The 19,701-nt window shown below is 34.8% G+C and overlaps 2 protein-coding genes across 3 annotated transcripts in view; one reads left to right on the forward strand and one right to left on the reverse strand.

Annotated features, from left to right (window-relative positions):
• Positions 1-55: 55 nt before the first annotated feature.
• On the reverse strand, positions 56-10,659 carry LOC131955427 (phosphonopyruvate decarboxylase-like). The gene is made up of 11 exons (XM_059319537.1): positions 10,554-10,659; positions 7,471-7,652; positions 7,221-7,371; positions 5,721-5,851; positions 4,806-4,965; positions 3,444-3,499; positions 3,116-3,228; positions 2,785-2,895; positions 2,493-2,598; positions 2,179-2,379; positions 56-2,059 (listed from the first exon to the last, which is right to left on the reverse strand). Exons 2-11 carry the CDS (start codon positions 7,543-7,545, stop codon positions 1,883-1,885), a joined length of 1,281 nt encoding a protein of 426 aa, XP_059175520.1. The 5' UTR covers positions 7,546-7,652; positions 10,554-10,659; the 3' UTR covers positions 56-1,882.
• Positions 10,660-15,442: 4,783 nt separating this feature from the next.
• LOC131955446 (sodium/hydrogen exchanger 10) overlaps positions 15,443-19,701 on the forward strand; it is a 43,796-nt gene continuing 39,537 nt past the window's right edge. For both annotated transcript variants that reach the window (XM_059319572.1, XM_059319573.1), the window contains exons 1-2: positions 15,443-15,511; positions 16,466-16,570. In XM_059319572.1, the coding sequence (XP_059175555.1) occupies positions 15,505-15,511; positions 16,466-16,570 (112 nt within the window). In that variant the 5' untranslated portion in view covers positions 15,443-15,504. The remainder of the gene's footprint in view (positions 15,512-16,465; positions 16,571-19,701) is intronic.

Raw genomic sequence — 19,701 nt, forward strand, 5'->3', positions numbered from 1 at the left:
GTAAAACCAATAAACATGCCCCAACTGGGAAGAAAGGATACTTCAATTCAGTATTGTTCAGTGACTGATTTTAATGTTAAGTACATAATTTTAAAAGGTTAATAAACCAATACATTAAACCTCAATACATTGTATTTTAAAGCATTAAATGAAATATTGTTCTCTTAAATCTTAGTGTATAATTAACCATAATTATTTCATTGTATGACAATCAGCAATACAGTATGAGCAAAACAGTATAAATTAATGCACTACACTGATTCAGTAAATTAAGATCAAATTATTTTTTAAAATACAAGTAAAAGTTCTAAAAACTAAGGGTAAAAAAAAAAAGTTAAAAACTGGAATGTAACTTGATTAATGATTGTAATTGTACACTTTCTGTGGCTAGTGTTCATAAAATGCTCTTCATTGTATATATTCCTTAAAAAACATGCCTCACTTTTTTATAATAAAACAGATTGACAATTCAATGCTGGTGTTTTAAAGTATGTTTAAAAGTAAACAAAAACATTTTGATATAATTTTAGTTGATTAAAAATATATACCACCAAATTAATCATGTACCAGTTGACAGTTAAAATTATAATAGAAACTTCCTAGTTTTTAGTTTCAACACAAAAAGACAATCTGACAAAATAATACTTAAGCAATCGTATGTACATTGCATAGAATCACAGTTTACTAAAATCCTAATAATTACTAAAGGCACTTGACTTTTAAAAATTATTGTTCTTGATTTACATTTTTTTTGGCACAACTAGGCTATAATCTGATAATAGATTCTATTTATTTAGTATTTATCACCAAGTATTTGAATGTTCTTAATTTTTTTTTCTTGTTGCTTTACTTAAAAAATTCTCAGGTATTCAATTACTTCAATGAGTAGAATTATGTATCTAAACACTTAATAAAATTGTCATGGCTCAATTATAGAAACAAATATGTAAACTAATTTAAGGATAGATGAGTAAAAAAAGAACAATACTATTGCTTAGTAGCAGAACATGACTTTATAAATGAGAATAATTGACAATTTTTCTCAAAGCCTAGATTGATTTGGTTAAATTCAAATACACATCTAGTGTAACCAATAAATTAACATTCATGTTAATACACACCAGAAAACATTCTTTGACATGGATTTCCATTTTACAATCAAACTTGTATAATACAAATCTAGCATCAAACAAATTCTAGACAAACTAGTAAATGAATGTAAAATAAAACTTAAAGCATCACAAACTTTCTCTGAAGAAATGCAGTATCAATTTGATACAAAAATTCAAATGCTCTCTTGAAGCACCATATGCAATTTTAATGTGAATCACTTTCAATTAAATGGTAAAATGGGTAAAATACTAAGTAAAAAGTTGATTCATTCAATTAATGAAATATTATGCTGTAAAAGTAGTAAGAATATGAAAGATGGTATCAATAAAATATTGTTCAACTACTCTAAGTACTGTTGTAGCCCATGACTAGACAACACAGATAAATAAATATTACCTTAAAGACTGATGTTTTAAGAAATAAATACATTTTTTTAAAACTCACACAGCCAAAGTATCTGATACTTAAAATTGTAAATGTAAAACTTAATAATCAACAGCTTTCTAATTAAATCCACAACAATCGTATAAATGAAATGATTATAAATGTTTTATGAATACAATGAACCTAAAAAGATCGAATAATTATGATTGCAAATTTTCCAAACACATCAGATCATGTAAAGATAACGAATGTAACCATTAAAAGAAAATGATAAAAATTCCCACGTGTACACCAGAGAAATAAAAATGGGTGAAACATCATGTGAACATGACATTTAAACAAGCACACTTTACTGTCTTGCGATTAATTGTTACTACTAAGAAATTTAGTCTCGTAAAAATCCCATGAAGTCATCCTTGTTTTCAATGGTGGTCCTTGTTGGTCGGCCAAGGTCAGATCTAGATCCAAGTTTTACTTTCAGCTCAAGTAAAATGGGACCACGAGCCTTATGAAGATATCTTACTTTTTCCTCAATTTCCTTTTCTGTTATTGCTACAAGAGCCTGCACGAGCATAGGAACCAAATATTTATTAGTTTAAACAGATATCTCTTGATAATCAAAGAGTATTTCTACCTGCCATTAAATATTTAATTCAAAGATTTAGATCCATGGACACTTACCTCCTTATACCCACACCCTTTAGCAATGGCACAGAGATCAAAATCTTCATGATTACCAGCTTCAGTAGGTTGACCACCAACTGAATCATGGGCCCCATTATTGAATACAATATGCTTCAGGTTAGCTGGGCCCTGCTGGCCTACAGTGGCTAATGATCCCATATGCATGAGAAGAGCACCATCACCATCCAAACAAAACACCTAATTTAAATAAACCGGTTAATTTTGTCAGAGCAACATTAAATACATATGGGTTTATACAAAAAATGTTTACTTATTATAACGGCTAAAGATGATAAAATATTGTATTTTACCTGCCGTTGAGGTTTTTGAAGGGCAATACCAAGGGCGATGGCTGAAGCATGACCCATAGACCCTACAGTCAAAAAATCTCTTGCATGACCCATCTTCATGGTCACCCTAAAACACAGCAGATATGCAAATATTGAAATATTAGCAACTTTAAATTATCACTTACTTTAAATATTAACAAAGATTCAACAAAACAGAAACGGTAAATTCTCTTTCTTGCGTGTAACATTTATTTTTAACTAAATTCCACCAGCTCTTGCCCCTTGAGTATCAAACACTACACAAACATCTTACCTATACTCAAACAACTCTCTTGATAACATCCCTGTGGTCCCAACAACAGCATCATTTTCTTGTAAGCACTCAACTACTTTGAACAATGCCTCTTCTCTTGTCAAAGGAAACCTAGTTATTTACAAACATTTAGAAAATGTAAAAAACCAGATAATTTGAAATGCTTTTCCACGGCTTAAAACAATGAAAAGTTTAATTTTACCTGTGAATTATTTTTATCTATGCCATGCAGAAAATAATGTCAAAAATGTCTGGTAACAAAGTGGGTGAGAACAAGGAAAGATTAACTAACTAAATAAGATACTGAGGGAGAAGAAATAAAATATCTTACTGATTATCTCGATCTTGTGCTTTCAACTTATAAGGAGAAAATGTTTTACTCTTGACCAAGAGAGCAAAAGGAGACTTCTTATCTTCAAAATACTCTTCAGCTTTCTTTAATACCTTTTAGCATAAAAAAACAACATCAGTATAAACACACAGGTTGTCTACATATTATTAAATTTACCTCAAACTTACAAACTGAGCTAAGTAAATAAAATTTAAATGGGCCCAATCGTACCTGATAATACTGTAACAAATGGATATTAAACAAAAACACAGTATACAAGGTTTGCATCAAGAAAAAAAAACTATAACAAAATGTTTCAGAAACTTACTGCTCTCATACTGGCTTCATCCTTTGGGAGAATTTCGCATGGGATATTCATGCAATCTGGGGATTCAGATATATCTTTAAATTAACACTACAATAATTTCAAGCTTTTGAAGTCAATTCATATTCTCTAGGAATGTTTGAATATAGAAGTTCAGATGAAAGTGAACCTATAAAATTTATTAAAATACTGACTATCCATGGAAGGGATTCTACTAAGTGGTATTTAAACTCATCATTGTCAGTTTTTTTTCTACCTAAGAGATTGAGAAGTAAATCCAAACATTTTAAAATCTCTTATAAAAAAATAAACTGATTCATTTTTGGTTGATGTTGACTTAAAACAGAATGCTTATAGTACTGATACTGTCTTGGTGATAACTCTAAGACTATCCCTCTGGGAACACTGCTGGTTTGCCAGCTCAGCTTTGTTAGCAAATAGGAGAACTACAACACACACTTTTGGGATTTTATAGAAATTAACATTAATGAAAATTAATTTTAAAGGCTTTAAAATACTAATTTTGAGAAGACTGTCAATGGGAAAATTAAAAAGTATAAAACAATAAAAAAACAAAAACTGACTGATATAAGTCTTTTTTATTCTGAACTTTCCAAAGTCTTATAACCCTGATAATCTCCAGGTAACACAAGTTAACAGCTAATCCATGGATTAGCTGCAAAAAGGTGTTTCAGATATCAGGTTCAATAAATCTGAGATACTGTTTCTTTTTTCTTAACTTTGTAATACATAAAAATTTCCCTTTCAGTACAAATCTTGAATTCTTTTGTTCACTTGGTGGATTCTTGTTAAAAATCAATACAGTAGACACATTTTTAAGCTTATCTGGCTGCATTGGCCAACTATAAAACTTTAGATGTAAAGAATTCAACACAAAAGGTTAAAAACTGAGAAAGCTTTTCAACTTTTCCATTGGAATTTTAATTCTGTAATACTCTTCTAAAGATCTTATCCAACTTTCTGTGTACATTCAAAGTAAGAGGCAAAAAGATTAGCCCTTACTGTGACAGCTGTGCTAAAGCAAATGAAAGCCAGATAATACCATAGCAGTAGTCTAAGCTGGTAACAAAATCTCTTAACACCAGTTATCAGCTGTTTTAAGATCCATTCAAAGTATTTGAGTCAACTACATTTAACAGGTACTTTTAACTTCTTGTACTGTGTAGTGGTTTCAAGTAAAACTTGTGCATATGATTGAAAAGTTAAATTTTAAAAAACCCAACTTTAAACTTAATGATGGTTTTGGTTTATGACCCTGGGTTATGTTGTGATTCATCTTTGACCCCTGGTTTTTGTGCCAGCCAATTTAGCAGTGGTTGAAAGGTTAAAAAACTTTGAACTTACCTAACATTGGTTTGGTTATCTGACCCTGGGCTACATGTTGTGGTTCATCCTTGACCCCTGGTTCTCCACGCCAACCAACGAGAAGTAAAATGGGAATACTGTATACAGCTGGATTGGCTAAAGACATGAGAGGGTTGACCATGTTCCCTAGACCTGAGTTCTAACAACATTTTATTAAAATTAATTACAATTAGCAATGAAAAAATAAATTATCTCAAACAAAATATCTGAAGTGTTAAGAAAGCAATTAGTTGAGGAAAAATATCAGAAGAATGTGATGAGAAAAAGACTAGTTTTTTTAATTTTCTAAGGGCACAAAATCTCTAACATTAGGATCAATTTTAGTTTTAGTATTGCGGAGTGAATGAAAACCTAGGCCAATTAAACCAATCCTACCAACTAAGATGGATCAAGCTGAATGAAAAAGAAAAATTTCAAATCTCAATGATAGGGTGTCAAGGTTACACCATCGTTATCAAGTTTTAATTTATGAACATCAAGGTGAAAACTGGTATACATGATGGCTAAGACAGGCGCAGTGGAATGACAATCCTACCACTCAAGATGGACATTATCAACTAAGTTAAATCAACTCAGAATCAAAAGACTTCACAGTAATTTATGACGAAATAAGGCTTTCAAAGTTTGACACAAAACTTAAAATGCAATGTTTACTGTTTGCCAATAGCATGCATTTACATGTTTTGATAAATCAGATTGCATTATATGTACAGCAGTAGTACACTTGTCAGTCAAGTCAGGCTGCAATAACTTAGCACAGAGCAGGGGTTGAGGAAAGAATGCAGGTAGCTAGTGGGGGGACGTTAGCAAGATAATGGTATAATTCTTACAATGCAATATGTTGAGAATATTTCTGATTTTTAAGAAACAGAGATTTGTAAAACCATGTGAGACCTGTAAATACACCATGGCAGTACGCCCAGTAGCAAGATGGTAGCCACTTGCCAAAGCTACAGCTGCACCTTCATTGGCAGTGATCACGTGATCCTTATCTGATGATGTAGTCGTTACATAAGCACAAAAATCTGTGGAAGACGATCAATAATACAGGAAATAAACAAACAGTTACAATTTCAGATGTACCCACATACTCTTTCACATTTTTTTTTATACTTAAATTTATTAAACTATGAAAAAAATCAAATTAGAAACTTTAACATATGGTTTGATTTCAGAAAAATAAAATGGATTCATTTCTTGCAGTAACTATTTGATACGTGAGTTAAGTGAAAACAAGGACAAAAAATAAAATCAATATTTTTAATTAACTTTCTCTTCTTAAGTTTATTAAAAGTCAATGAAGGCATCATTTGCTTCAGGGAGTATTGCACACAAAGTGTATATTTTAGGCTAAAATTAAGCTTACACTTTAACATCTATCTGATCATGGTAGACATCAGCATTTTAAAATTATTTCTCAAAAGGAAAATGAACTTTCTCAAATATAACTTAATACTAATCAGAAAAAAGTCTGGTTTACATTACATAGCAAACAAGTTAATTAAAAAGTCTAGTGACAATTTTAGCGCAATTTCCTTATGTTATCTAAAAATAGCTCTGTCGTAGCGTAAATCAAGAGCAGGGTTAGTAAAACCATTGGTTAGTTATTAAAACGTTTTTTATTAAAAATAAATTTCAGTATTTTACATGTTTTATTTACAATAGAGTTACATGACTAAAAACCATTGCGCGCCTAGCTACTGAACGTGATGACGAAGCCATAGAACGTGATGGTGCAGCTATTGAACGTGATGACGCGTGTGGTGTGGTTGGAAAAAATGCCTACTAATTCGGTCCAAATTTTAATTAATTCAAAAAAATTTTTGTGACCGAACGAAAGGATATTTTTGAAAACTTTCTTCGGCAATATTGTTCTAAATTATGGCAGAAATCGATTGGTACATGTTTCAAGTCGCTAAGTGGTCTGGTTGCAGAGATATGGGCAAAAAACTGCTTTTTTTTGAGGTTTTTTGGCTTTTCCGGGAAAACCATGAAAGAAACCCGGACTTTTTATAGCCTATGTTCATCCTCGTAACTTGCTTAACATAATTGCTTTTGGAACTAGTCATCGATATTGCTTCGTTGAGGAGGAGATACGACTTAAAGCTGCGGACACACATCCATCCATTCATTCATTCATTCATACATACATCCAGAAATGACGGGTTAATAAACGCAATTCTCCAGAATGGAAATTGCGCTAAAAAACTTAAAAATAATACAACAATATATATTAAATACTATTTTAAAAATCTTAATTCATTTAAACCTTTCATCATAGACATATTATTCTACCCTAAAAGAGAAAACCATGAATTATGTGTGGAGTAATTCATAAAACCTTCTGCATTATAGTATGAAAGAAAATATTAGGTAAAACATCCTAAAACTGACCTTTTAGCAATGAATCTGGAACACCACAAAAGAAATTAACTCCACTGTCTTTTACAGCTTGGTAAAAAACACCAGGGTCAAGGGGTTTTTGTGTGGGTGACATACAAGCTCCAGTGGTAGAAAAACTTTGACAGTGATCATTCTGTACATGCTGTTTAAAACAGATAAGGGTGGTCAAATCATACAATTTCAATAGAGAAAATTACAATTTAATGTATACAGAAATGCCTGCATTTAATATCTTACTTACACTAGCAGTCTGTAAAAGTGGTGCACTGCGCAAAACCAATCTATGTAGACCACACACAATCCTAACACTGGACATGGCTGTCTGCGAGATATCTAATGATCTTTAAAAATTAACTTGAGTAGCTTTTACTGTAAAACCTGTTTTACCGATAGTGAGTGTAATTGCTGTACTTGTATCTTTTTCTGTGGATAAATAAAAATTTACAGTGATTCATACCAACTATCTTATATATGGATCATAAATTTTTAATTACTTTTTTTCAAAACAAGTTATTTTAGCAGTAACAAGATACTACCATTGATAAAGTAAGCAATAACTTTTATAAACAATTATATGCATGGGTAGATTTCTATATATTTTACTTTGATACATGAAGTGTAGTAATGAATGCTGTTTAAAAACGAGACCTATTTTAATACAGCTGCTATTAATGTCACTTTTAAGTTGGTTCAGTTTCAGTATAAACATATTTATAACTGTTATTTATTTAAAATATACTCTTGCAAATATAATGATGGTTAAATACACACAAAAAATAGATCAATAAATTCTGTTTTTATAAATATTTTCCAATGGTGGAGCAAAGTGGTGTATTATGAACTAAGTTACTGCACTGACTTAATTTTGTGTGAGTGTATTAGTAAAGTCTAGGGATATTTTAATATGGTATAAAATATTTAAATATCAACTCTATTTTGTTATTTAATTCAAACTAAGTATGTAAAAAAAGCATTTGTTTTAGAGCAACAACTTGATACATCTAATCCTACAAATGTTACAATATAAAAATCAATCACTAGCTACAGATGAGAAAGATTAAATTTACAAATGAATTAACACCCACAGAATACCAACACTTTATATATATATATATATATATATATATATATATATATATATATATATATATATATATATATATATATATATATATATATATATATATATTACCTTAAGCTAAAATATATTATACAAACTGAAAATAAATTGTACTTTGAAGCTATTTTAAAAACTGGACTAAGTGACAAAGAAATGTGTGCATCTGCTGCTCTTTCTAAAGAGATCAAGATGCAAGGATCAATAGGATAAAGATTAACTACCATTATACAGGAAGTAAGTTGCTGTTAAAAATGTAGATTTAAAAAAACATTTTTCTTAAAAGTAAAATAAGCTGAATTGGACTACTATTTAACATATAACAATTGAAATGGAATTGAGAGTTATCAATATAACCAGGTCAGAATTATTTTGAAAAAAATCAATAAATTGAAAGTAAACATTTGCCTAGTTCAATTTCCTGTGGGTTTTTTCAGTCTTAATCTACCATACCAAGTACTGATAGTAACATGGTAACACAACACCAGATTACATAAAAACACTAGGCTTGGTGAATGTCTACATTCACTGGGGAAAGCAGACCTATGTAACATTACTAATGGTCTTTATTATGACAACCTTTTAAATGAAATTTAAAAAAGGAAAACAAAAATAAAGTTAATACAAGTATTTGTCACTCTAGAATATCATTTCAATTCTACCAAATACCACCACCATTACTTAAACTGTTAATACCTGTGCTGGTTATGAAATTAAATGCTGGTGATTATAAAGTTTTTTATACTTGTTTTATTTTCTTCTTTTTAATACTTATTTAAATACTAAAGAGGCACAAAAATAAATTGATACATCTGTTGTAAAAACAATTACACTATATTAATATTTATTCTTTACAGTTGATGATTCTCCCTATCTGTTACTGAATGTATTAGTCTTTTTAATACTAACTAGTGTACCTCTCCTGCATGTTAATCACCATAAACAGCGGCCATCTGTAAATTAGAGTGGTTTCCCCCAGAATCTCTAGCTAAAATGTTACCAAAAAACTTAAACAAGATGGCTTCTAAAGTAAATGAGGTTGCATCTGATGAAAACATCGCTAATCTTTATTTATTACTTAAAAGTTTTAAGACAATTGTTTAAAAACATATATTATATATATATGAATAAAGGGTTGAAACATTTCTGTAACTTTTATAACATAAATCTTTCTAAAAATGTGAAATAATTACAAAAATTTGATGAGTCACACTTTTTTCACATTACTAGCCTCGGCAGATTTTACGTAGGCCTACCTAATGTAAAACTCAATTTTAGCGTATTTTATTCCCCGCTTCACGTTCACCTCCAGTTCAGCGTATTTTTTATAAACACAACCAAAACACACAAAAATGTTAGGAAAACACTCGGAATAGAATCATTAGAGGATAGTCTAGATCTAGATATAGATCTAGATCTACTTATTTTTTTTAAAAATGTGTTTTAATTAGAAAAGGTAAAAAATATCATAAATAAGCATTACAGTACAGTTCCAATTAAATAGAAAAAATCTCTACATAGGTCAAAGGTTCACCGTGAGTTCACATACACTTTAATTTTCAGCAGCTGAGTCTGAGCATAGTCATCATAACTAAAAGTCATAGCTTAGCCTCAAGCCTGGCTTAGGGCTTAGTTACTATAGTTACTAGTTAGGGTCATTGTGAGTTCATTTAGATTTTAGATCTAGAACTAGATCTAGAATCTAGATCTAGATCTACTAAGTATTAAGTAAATTTATAAATTTATAGTATCACGAGCTGACCCGCGACGTAGCAAGTAGCATACGTCCTATCTTGTTGTTTTATTTTCTACTTAATAGTACTAGATCTCTAGATTCTACTTATCAACAATATTAATTTATAATTTGAATTAATTTGTGAATTTGACACTACCCCAACCCACCTGCCTTCCACCTCCCCCCCCCCCCAGGTGAAAGCAGCCGTTTACAGATGACAATGAAAATATCAAGCAGATCTTATGGATCTTGATATCTAGATCTAGAATCTAAATCTAGACTTCTAGATTCTAGAATCAGATAGATCTAGAAATCTAGATCTAGATCTAGTTGAGAATGTTGAGATAGATCTCGATCTAGGCCAGGGTCTAACAAAAAGTCGTCTCTAGAGTAATGAATGTAGATCTAGAATCTAAATAAATACTAAGAATATGGAATAATGGATATATCGAAGAAAAAGAGAATGGCCTACCTAATTTTGAAATAACTTCGGGAAGTTATAATCTATCATCAGGCAGAGAGAAAAAATTTGACAAGCACGTTCCCGCAGGCAGCCATGTTCAAAGAGATTATAAGCCGAAAGTGTATTGGAGTTGTCTAACTTCTATTTTTACGGTAAAACCTCTTATTGTTGGTCGATTGCTGATGTGGAGAGGAAACCGAGTTTCTTCCAGGCATCTCTTTTACCCCCCCCCCCCCCAACGAAATGGAGTTTATATAGAAAACATACTTTTACCAGTGTCCGCCCCCCCCCCCCGAAAACATCAAATGCCCCCCACCCCTGGAGAAAAAAGTCTGGTAGAAACACTGAGTGGAAAGTGAGGAAACACGCAAAAATGAATACTTTTTATGCAACTTTTTAGTCAGAGTAAAATTTTATACCTATTCTTATTGATGTTTACAATGTAGATCTAATTGTTATTTAAAAACAACTGCTTGTATTTTTTTTAAAATTAAAAACGTTAAAATAAATAGTTCATAATAGGTAGCCCATAAAGGACGTTACACTACTAATCTAGGGGAGAGAAGTTCGCAATTTTTGACAATGTGTTACGAGGAGTAAGTGAGTATGACGACATACTTTTGCATTTTAAAAAGTAATGTTAATTGATGTTTAGCCGTTATTTCAAGTTTTCAATATACCTTTTTGTGGTAAATTGCATTAGAAATGGATATTGGCTACTTAGCGTTGACCAAACTCAGTAAATATTTTAGAGTTTTTGTGGGGACGGGAAGGTAAAAATCGTTTTAAAAAGCGTGACGTCCAATGGATGATCTCTGACACACAAAAAAACAGAGTTTCTTCCAGGCATCTCTTCACCCTGTAGAAAATCTCTTCCGCCCCCCCCCCCCCCCCCCCCCCACTTTATTTTTTTTTAAGTGCACCCCCGGAGAAAAAAAGTCTGCAAGAAACACTGACAAGAAAGGCCGTATAGGCCGATATGTTTGACACAAAGAGTGTGTAAGCTAACTGTGTTAACTTATAATCCAACCAGTAAGACAGCAGCCATTTGACGCAAATAGAATTTAAAAACTAACACTAGGCACTTGGGCTCTTGGCCTATTTATAACTCTAGGCCAACTCTATACAATCTAACCTTATATAAATAGATCTAACACAATTTAACAAACAAAACGTACGAGAATTCGCCCCCCCCCCTCTCTTTGTGTAAGTGCACGATCCGTTATTAGGCTATAAGCTCCGTGTTCTAGTATGAAGATGTGTCGGCGGTTTCTTCAAATAACAATTGGTCTTTTCAAACGACCCGACGATGCCTCATAATTAAAACAAAAAACACACATAGACTTGTGCACCAGCTATTTTAAAACTTAGAGATCTCCTTGTTGGCCCAAGATTATGTGGATGCGTACTTGTGTAGACAGTACTTTAGGACAGGGGTCTCCAAACTTTTCAGCCCGAGGGCCGCATTAACTATCAAATTTCAGTTCGGGGGCCAGTTTCTTCAATGCATGTCTTTGATTTTTCTGGGCAAAGTTCCTCAGCCATCACTAACAGACGATGTTTCCTTGTACAAAAAGATCTCCGCGGGCCGGATAAGGGGGCTTCGCGGGCCGCATCTGGCCCGCGGGCCGTAGTTTGGAGACCCCTGCTTTAGGATATAGCAGAGGCGTAGCGAGGGGGGGGGGGGGGCGGGGGGTGCGGACCGCACCGGGTGACACCACTTGGGGGGGGGGTGACACCAAGGCAAAAAATAGTAATTTGAGAGGGGGGGGGGTGCAAAATCGAAAGTTCGAGGGGGTGGGGGTTGCAAATAAAAAATTGATAGTTTGTCCCGGGAAGAGTCGCTACGTCCCTGGGGGGGGGGGGGATGACACCATTAAGTGCCGCACCGGGTCACACCCGACCTCGCTACGCCACTGGGATATAGGCCTACAAGTAGGGCCTTTATAAGTAGCCAGCGTGTAGGCTATGGTTATTATCAATGGCGGGACTAGAAAAAAGGCCACCCTCTAGCAAATAATTTCGCCCCCTATATACAGAGGCGTCGCGAGGGGGGGGGGGGGGGGCGGGGGTGCGGAACGCACCGGGTGACACCTTGGGGGGGGGGGGGTGACACCAAGAAAAAAATGCAACATTTATAGAATAAATATGTTTTATGCTAATTCAATGAAAGGTTAATTAGAATTGAAAAGTATTTTAAGTACATAATTACGATCCCGACAAGGGGAGGAAGGGGGTGGTGACACCATGGCGTAAACATGTAAACTATAGAGAAAACCAGTAGCGTCGCTAGGTCGGGTGTCACCCGGTGCGGCACTTCGTGGTGCCCCCCTCCCCCCAAGAAACAAAGTATATATATATATATATATATATATATATATATATATATATATATATATATATATATATATATATATATATATATATATATATATGTATGTATATATATATATATATATATATATATATATATATATATATATATATATATATATATATATATATATATATATATATATATGTATATGTATATATTGGCTGTATGAATGTGTCGGCCTATAATTTAAATATATGCGACCTACGCTTACATGTATGTGTATAAGCTTTAGTCACTGCAGACGTAATAGTGACGATGTTTATCTATGGTCTGTTAATAATACAGTTGGATGTAGCATTGTTTTCTCTATAGTTAGCACGTTTACGTCATGGTGTCACCACCACCCTCTTGTAATAATTGTCGATTTGTACTTAAAATGCTATTTTACTTTAATTAATCATAAATGGAACTGGCAAAAGGCATCTTTTCTGCACTTTTTGCAATTGTTTGCCCTGGTATCACCCCTTAGATTGGTAGATTGTCTCACTGAATTTTAAGTTAAACAATTTCTTAATTTAGCAATTTTTTCTATTTCATTACAAAGTATATCCATCATGAGACAACAAACCACACAGAAATAAGCTCATTTCGGGTCTGAAGTAGCCTATTCGATTTTTAAAAACGTTTACATCTCATCGTATGCAGCCAAAATATGTGAGAAGTGTAGCTTCATCTTCAAGCCGGTCAAAAGTAGCGAATAGAAACACAGAAGCTTTGTTTGTTAAGTAATTGTCGCGTGTTCGATTGTTCTTATGTTGTTGTTTTGTTTGTTTTTATGTATTTATTTATTTTTAATTAATTTGAAATTCCCGTCTACTCCCTCCTGGCAAATAATGTTTCTGATAATCCCATACAATCTCAGTTTTCTTGTTTTGACTATGTTCAGTCAGAGGCGTAACGATGGGGGGCAGGGGGGGGGGGCATCTGTCCCCGGGCGCCGAACTTAGGGGGCGCCAAAATGGGTTGTAAAAACAAATTGAAATGTCATTTTAGCTGCATTTTTGGTGTTTGAGGGGAGGGGGGGGGTGCAGATTGAAAGTTTGAGGGGGGATGCAAATTGAAAATTTGCTCCCGAGGGGGGCGCCAAATTGAAAGTTTGTCCCCGGGCGCCGGGAAGGGTCGCTACGCCTCTGTTCAGTAAGTTCTCAAATGTACCAATCACATCAGTGATACTTTCACGGACCTCTTCATTTATTATGTGAAGTCGGTATGGGATCCCTATGAGTCTGTATTGATACTTTACGGTCTTTGTCTTGTAATCGTACAGACAGACTTTTACCAAATAATGAAATAACATTTGTTTACAACGAAATGTCGCTAAAGTGTGCTTAACAAGACGCATGTAGAGTAGTCAGTCCAGAGGCGTAGCCGGGAAGGGGGGGGGGGGGTGACACCAAGGCAAAAAATAGCAAAATATATAGAGAAAAATTTGAGGGGGGGTGCAAATCGTAAGTTTGAGGTGGGGTGCAAATCGAAAGTTTGAGGGGGGGGGGGTGCAAATCGAAATTTTGAGGGGGGGGGGGGGGTGCAAATCGAAATTTTGAGGGGGGGGGGGGAAATCGAAAGTTTGAAGGGGGGGGGGGTGCTAATCGAAAATTGAAAGTTTGTCCCCGGGAAAGGTCGCTACTGGGGGTGACACCATTAAGTGCCGTACCGGGTGACACCCGACCTCGCTACGCCACTGAGTCAGCCTAATCTCATCCCGTAAAGGATAAACATGTCTGAAACATTTTTTAAAAATGTTTCTGGAGACTCATGTATTGATTATCTGTTTATTTTTTTTTTCTTGAAACTCAGGCCTACGCATTTGGTTTGGTAGAGCCAACAGCTCACAACAAGTCTACATGAAAAGGTTTAGGTATGTGGGGGGGGGGGGGGGGCGTTCATAAATGAAGTCCCCCCACTGATTTTTTTAAAGCGATTTCTTTCTAAACTATTATCTGAGCTGAGACAACATCAGCTATACTGATCTACTTTTATTACAATTAACAAACACTTCTTTTGAAATACAACATAGATCTGAATGTATTTTTTTTAAAGTTACATCATCTTTCTCAACACGCTCACCTCGTCACACATCATCACAAAAGTCCAAACCCACCAATCCAGAGTTTCTTACAGGCATCTCTTGGGGGGGGGGGGGGGGCTTCGCTTTTGTGCATTGTGATTCTCATCGATTAGCCATACCCGCATATTTGTGTTGAGTATCGACGATCGCAAACGCACCCAAACCTCAAATCTCTTCTAACTTCTATAAGCGTAGGCTTACACCTGAACCTAAGTAGCTTCAATCCCAAGCTTAACATTGTTCTAGCCTGCACAAATGCGATTAAAACCAATCGATTAGAACCACATGGGACACTTGTATGTAAGCTACCCCAGCTATTATAGTTTTGTAAGCTCTGATAATGCAGCTCGCTGAGGTCAAATATGTTGTGTTATATTTGTTTCCTTAAGGTATCACGACGTGCAAACAATGTATACAGTTTGTGCGCACCAATTATGACGTTTTACACATGGTGTGTAAACAATGTCGAGAACGAAACCATTACAATAAAGATCAACTGACATTAGAAAATTAAAATGGATGGTAAATTTTAAATCATTAGTATAAATTGCTTTTAAAATATTATGTTTGCTGTTCACAGTATACCACAGAAATAAAGTTAATATCTTAATAGAGAAATTACAAAAATTACATAACGATAAATTTTATAGACTACAAGAATCTATAGAAGTGTACACAGCACTAGATCTAGATCTAAATGGAGACAAGCGAGTTGACGAGATTCCTTCCATAGTGTTGTTGACATGGAATAAAAACGTGCTTTTTAGATTTAGACCGTAAAAAAAATAAAAAATAAAAACTTAAGCCTAAAATTAATTTAGAAATTTTATATTTTTAGAATAAATGCTATAAAAGTTGCAAATCCAGTGAACTTGAAAATAAATTGTTGAGTTTAAGGCTACATTTCTATTTATTTTCATCAAGCCTAAGTTATAACCGGATGTTTCACTTTCGTAAGACAAATATTGATTGGCTGTACAGTAACTTAGTGATCGATAACTATTTGTTTACAAAACTTTGCAGATCAAGTTTTTAAATAACAATGCAAATTTAAAACCCCATGACCTAGTTTTCTATTTTTAGCTTACAATGTGTACAATAAAATGTATGTCGGCCTATCCAATAGCAGGATGCCATTGTTTATGTCGCCATTACACGTGAAAACCAAATTGTTTTTGCTTGTTTTTAAATTTTTATTTAGTTACCGAAAATATTAAAAACATCAAATACGTCCAATCTTTAGTAAAGTCCGAAAAAAACAGACAGACAGGATTTTATAACCATATTAATTGTAACTACGCCGTGCAAGATTTTTAAATTAATTTATGCACCTCTCAAATACCTTTGAGACTTTTCTCGCTTGTGTCCATTGGTAGGCCTACATAGACTAAAATTTGTATTTATTTGTAATTATAATAATAATAAACATATATACATATATAGGTTATATATATATATATATATATATATCACCAGGAAATACAACACATCAAAAACAAGTTGTGTTAGCGAACCGTGAAGTAGACGAAGAAGAGGCTTTGGAGATAATTCTTTATGGTTTCATTTTCCTCATCATTGGACGTAAGTGTTCATTCACAACCACCCATTCGACGTTACTATTTATCACCTCAGGTGGGATGTAATAAATGATGTATACACCATGGAATGTAAGCATTCACCCCATTCCATGGAATGTAAGCATTCACCCCATTCCATAAGATGTAAGCATTCACCCCATTCCATGGGATGTAAGTATTCACCCCATTCCATAGGATGTAAACATTCACCCCATTCCATGGGATGTAAGTATTCACCCCATTCCCCCATTCCATAGGATGTAAGCATTCACCCCATTCCCCCATCCCATAGGATGTAAGCATTCACCCCATTCCCCCATTCCATAGGATGTAAGCATTCACCCCATTCCATGGGATGTAAGTATTCACCCCATTCCCCCATTTCATAGGATGTAAGCATTCACCCCATTCATTAGGATGTAAGTATTCACCCCATTCCATGGGATGTAACCATTCACCCCATTCCACGGGATGTAAGTATTCACCCCATCCCATAGGATGTAAACATTCACCCCATTCCATGGAATGTAAGCATTCACCCCATTCCATGGGATGTAAGTATTCACTCCATTCCATGGAATGTAAGCATTCACCCCATTCCATGGAATGTAAGCATTCACCCCATTCCATGGGATGTAAGTATTCACTCCATTCCATGGAATGTAAGCATTCACCCCATTCCATGGAATGTAAGCATTCACCCCATTCCATGGAATGTAAGTATTCACCCCATTCCATGGGATGTAACCACATCCCATTCCATGGAATGTAAGTATTCAGCCCATTCCATGGTATGTAAATATTCACCCCATTCCGTGGGATGTAAGTATTCACCCCATTCACTAGGATGTTGTATCTGTCTCCCATTGATGGTTTACAGTACAACCTAACCAGTCTTTGGTTCAAGATGTGTCTCCCATTGATGGTTTACAGTACAACCTAACCAATCTTTGGTTCAAGATGTGTCTCCCATTGATGGTTTACAGTACAACCTAACCAATCTTTGGTTCAAGAAACAGCTGTGGCTGGGAATTTTTCTGTTAGACTTTTTCTCCCCGGAGGGGGGGGGGGGGATTATAAGAATGGTTAAAGTATATATTATGTATTTAGATTTGTTTTTTTTTCACTCTATTTAGCCCCCCCCCCCTCTCCCTCCCTCCCGAGAGATTGCTGCAAGTAACATCTGAGCGGGTATTTGTATTATATTTATACAGTGCAGTTCACCTAAAAAGTTTTCTGATTGTGTTAGTTTTACACGTGAGAGGCCTCTTGCGCTTCAAGAAAGACATTCACACCTTAGCCGGATTGTTTAGGCGGCTATATTAAGTAGCCTGACTATATCTGACTCTATCTACTTGGTTAACTAACTTCGCCACCATCTTACATCCCAAGGCTCTACAGCCCATAGAGGGCGCTAACTCGTTTTGACGTAGCTCTGTCTTCAATGTTTCTTTCAGACTTTTTTCTCCGGGGTGAGGGGGGGGCGGTATAAATTTTTGGGGAGGAGGGAACACTAGTAAAAGTATATAACGTCTATATACTTTCTATTTCGGGGAGTGAGGGGGGGGGGAGAGAAGAGGGGCCTCCGAGGAGATGCCTGAAAGAAACACTGTCTCGTGTCGTACACTATCTCCTCTGTGATTCACTGAGTTCCTTTATTTTACAAAGTTCTAGTTCTATGGGGTTTTTCTGTATTTCATAAGAAACAAGAAGCAGCTCTGTGTTTGTATTCGCCAGATATTTTTTTAGGATGTTTCCCACGTATTCAATAGGCTGTCTGAAGCATTCGTTGGTCCAGTTTTTCTTGGCTTACATTATCACTGGTCTTATTAGGTTTGATATGTTGTATTCATTGTGCTCCTATTGACGCAATCGCCTAGCTGTAATACAGTTAACATTCTAGGCCATTTAGGACAATGAACTGCTAGGGTCTCGTGACTTTGTTAAATTTAATTGTCGGTCAAAGTAACTAGGCCACAAGACACACTGCCACACGCACATTTAAAATCAAGACATACCCACCCATTTACAGGCGATACACGAACACTTACGCTGACCACACGCACACATATAATGATGATATACGCACACTCACTTCTCATGGTGATGCAAGCATTGAAAGGGGATACACTCTCATTTCTAACGGTGATACAGGCATATTTTACACGGCGATACACGCACCTATTTAAAGGTTATACATGAACGCATCTCATGGTGATACACTCACATCTAATGGTGATACACGCACTCTTCTAGTGGTGATACCGACTTTTCTGGATGCGGTACATGTACACTTAACTTGGTGTCACATAGACGTTTCTGACGCACGATACTAATGGTTATACACACACGATACAAATGGTTATCCACACACGATACTAATGGTTATACACACACGATACTAATGGTTATACACACACGATACTAATGGTTATACACACACGATACTAATGGGTATACACGCACGATACTAATGGTTATACACACACGATACTAATGGTTATACACACACGATACTAATGGTTATACACACGATACTAATGGTTATACACACACGATGCTAATGGTTATACACACACGATACTAATGGTTATACACACACGATACTAATGGGTATACACACACACGATACTAATGGGTATACACACACGATACTAATGGTTATACACACACGATACTAATGGTTATACACGCACGATACTAATGGTTATACACACACGATACTAATGGTTATACACACACACGATACTAATGGTTATACACACACGATGCTAATGGTTATACACACACGATACTAATGGGTATACACACACGATACTAATGGTTATACACACACGATACTAATGGTTATACACGCACGATACTAATGGTTATACACACACGATACTAATGGTTATACACACACACGATACTAATGGTTATACACACACGATACTAATGGTTATACACACACACGATACTAATGGTTATACACTCGATACTAATGGTTAAACACACACGATACTAATGGTTATACACACACGATACTAATGGTTATACACACACACGATACTAATGGTTATACACACGATACTAATGGCGACACACATATACTTGAAGCTGATACGCGCTATTGTTTTGATTTGAACTATCGTA

The sequence above is a fragment of the Physella acuta genome, unplaced genomic scaffold, assembly GCF_028476545.2.
Source record: "Physella acuta isolate Inbredline_101_S28 unplaced genomic scaffold, ASM2847654v3 ptg001066l, whole genome shotgun sequence".
NCBI classification, from domain to species: domain Eukaryota; kingdom Metazoa; phylum Mollusca; class Gastropoda; family Physidae; genus Physella; species Physella acuta.

What these genes read in the sequence shown, in the direction of transcription:
- LOC131955427 (XM_059319537.1), bottom strand. Translation starts at nt 7,545, where the DNA reads ATGTCCAGTGTTAGGATTGTGTGTGGTCTACATAGATTGGTTTTGCGC. An exon ending in TCCAGATTCATTGCTAAAAG is followed by an intron (nt 5,852 to 7,220) that starts GTCAGTTTTAGG and finishes CGTCTTCCACAG; the next exon opens with ATTTTTGTGCTTATGTAACG. An exon ending in CTGCCATGGTGTATTTACAG is followed by an intron (nt 4,966 to 5,720) that starts GTCTCACATGGT and finishes AAATGTTGTTAG; the next exon opens with AACTCAGGTCTAGGGAACAT.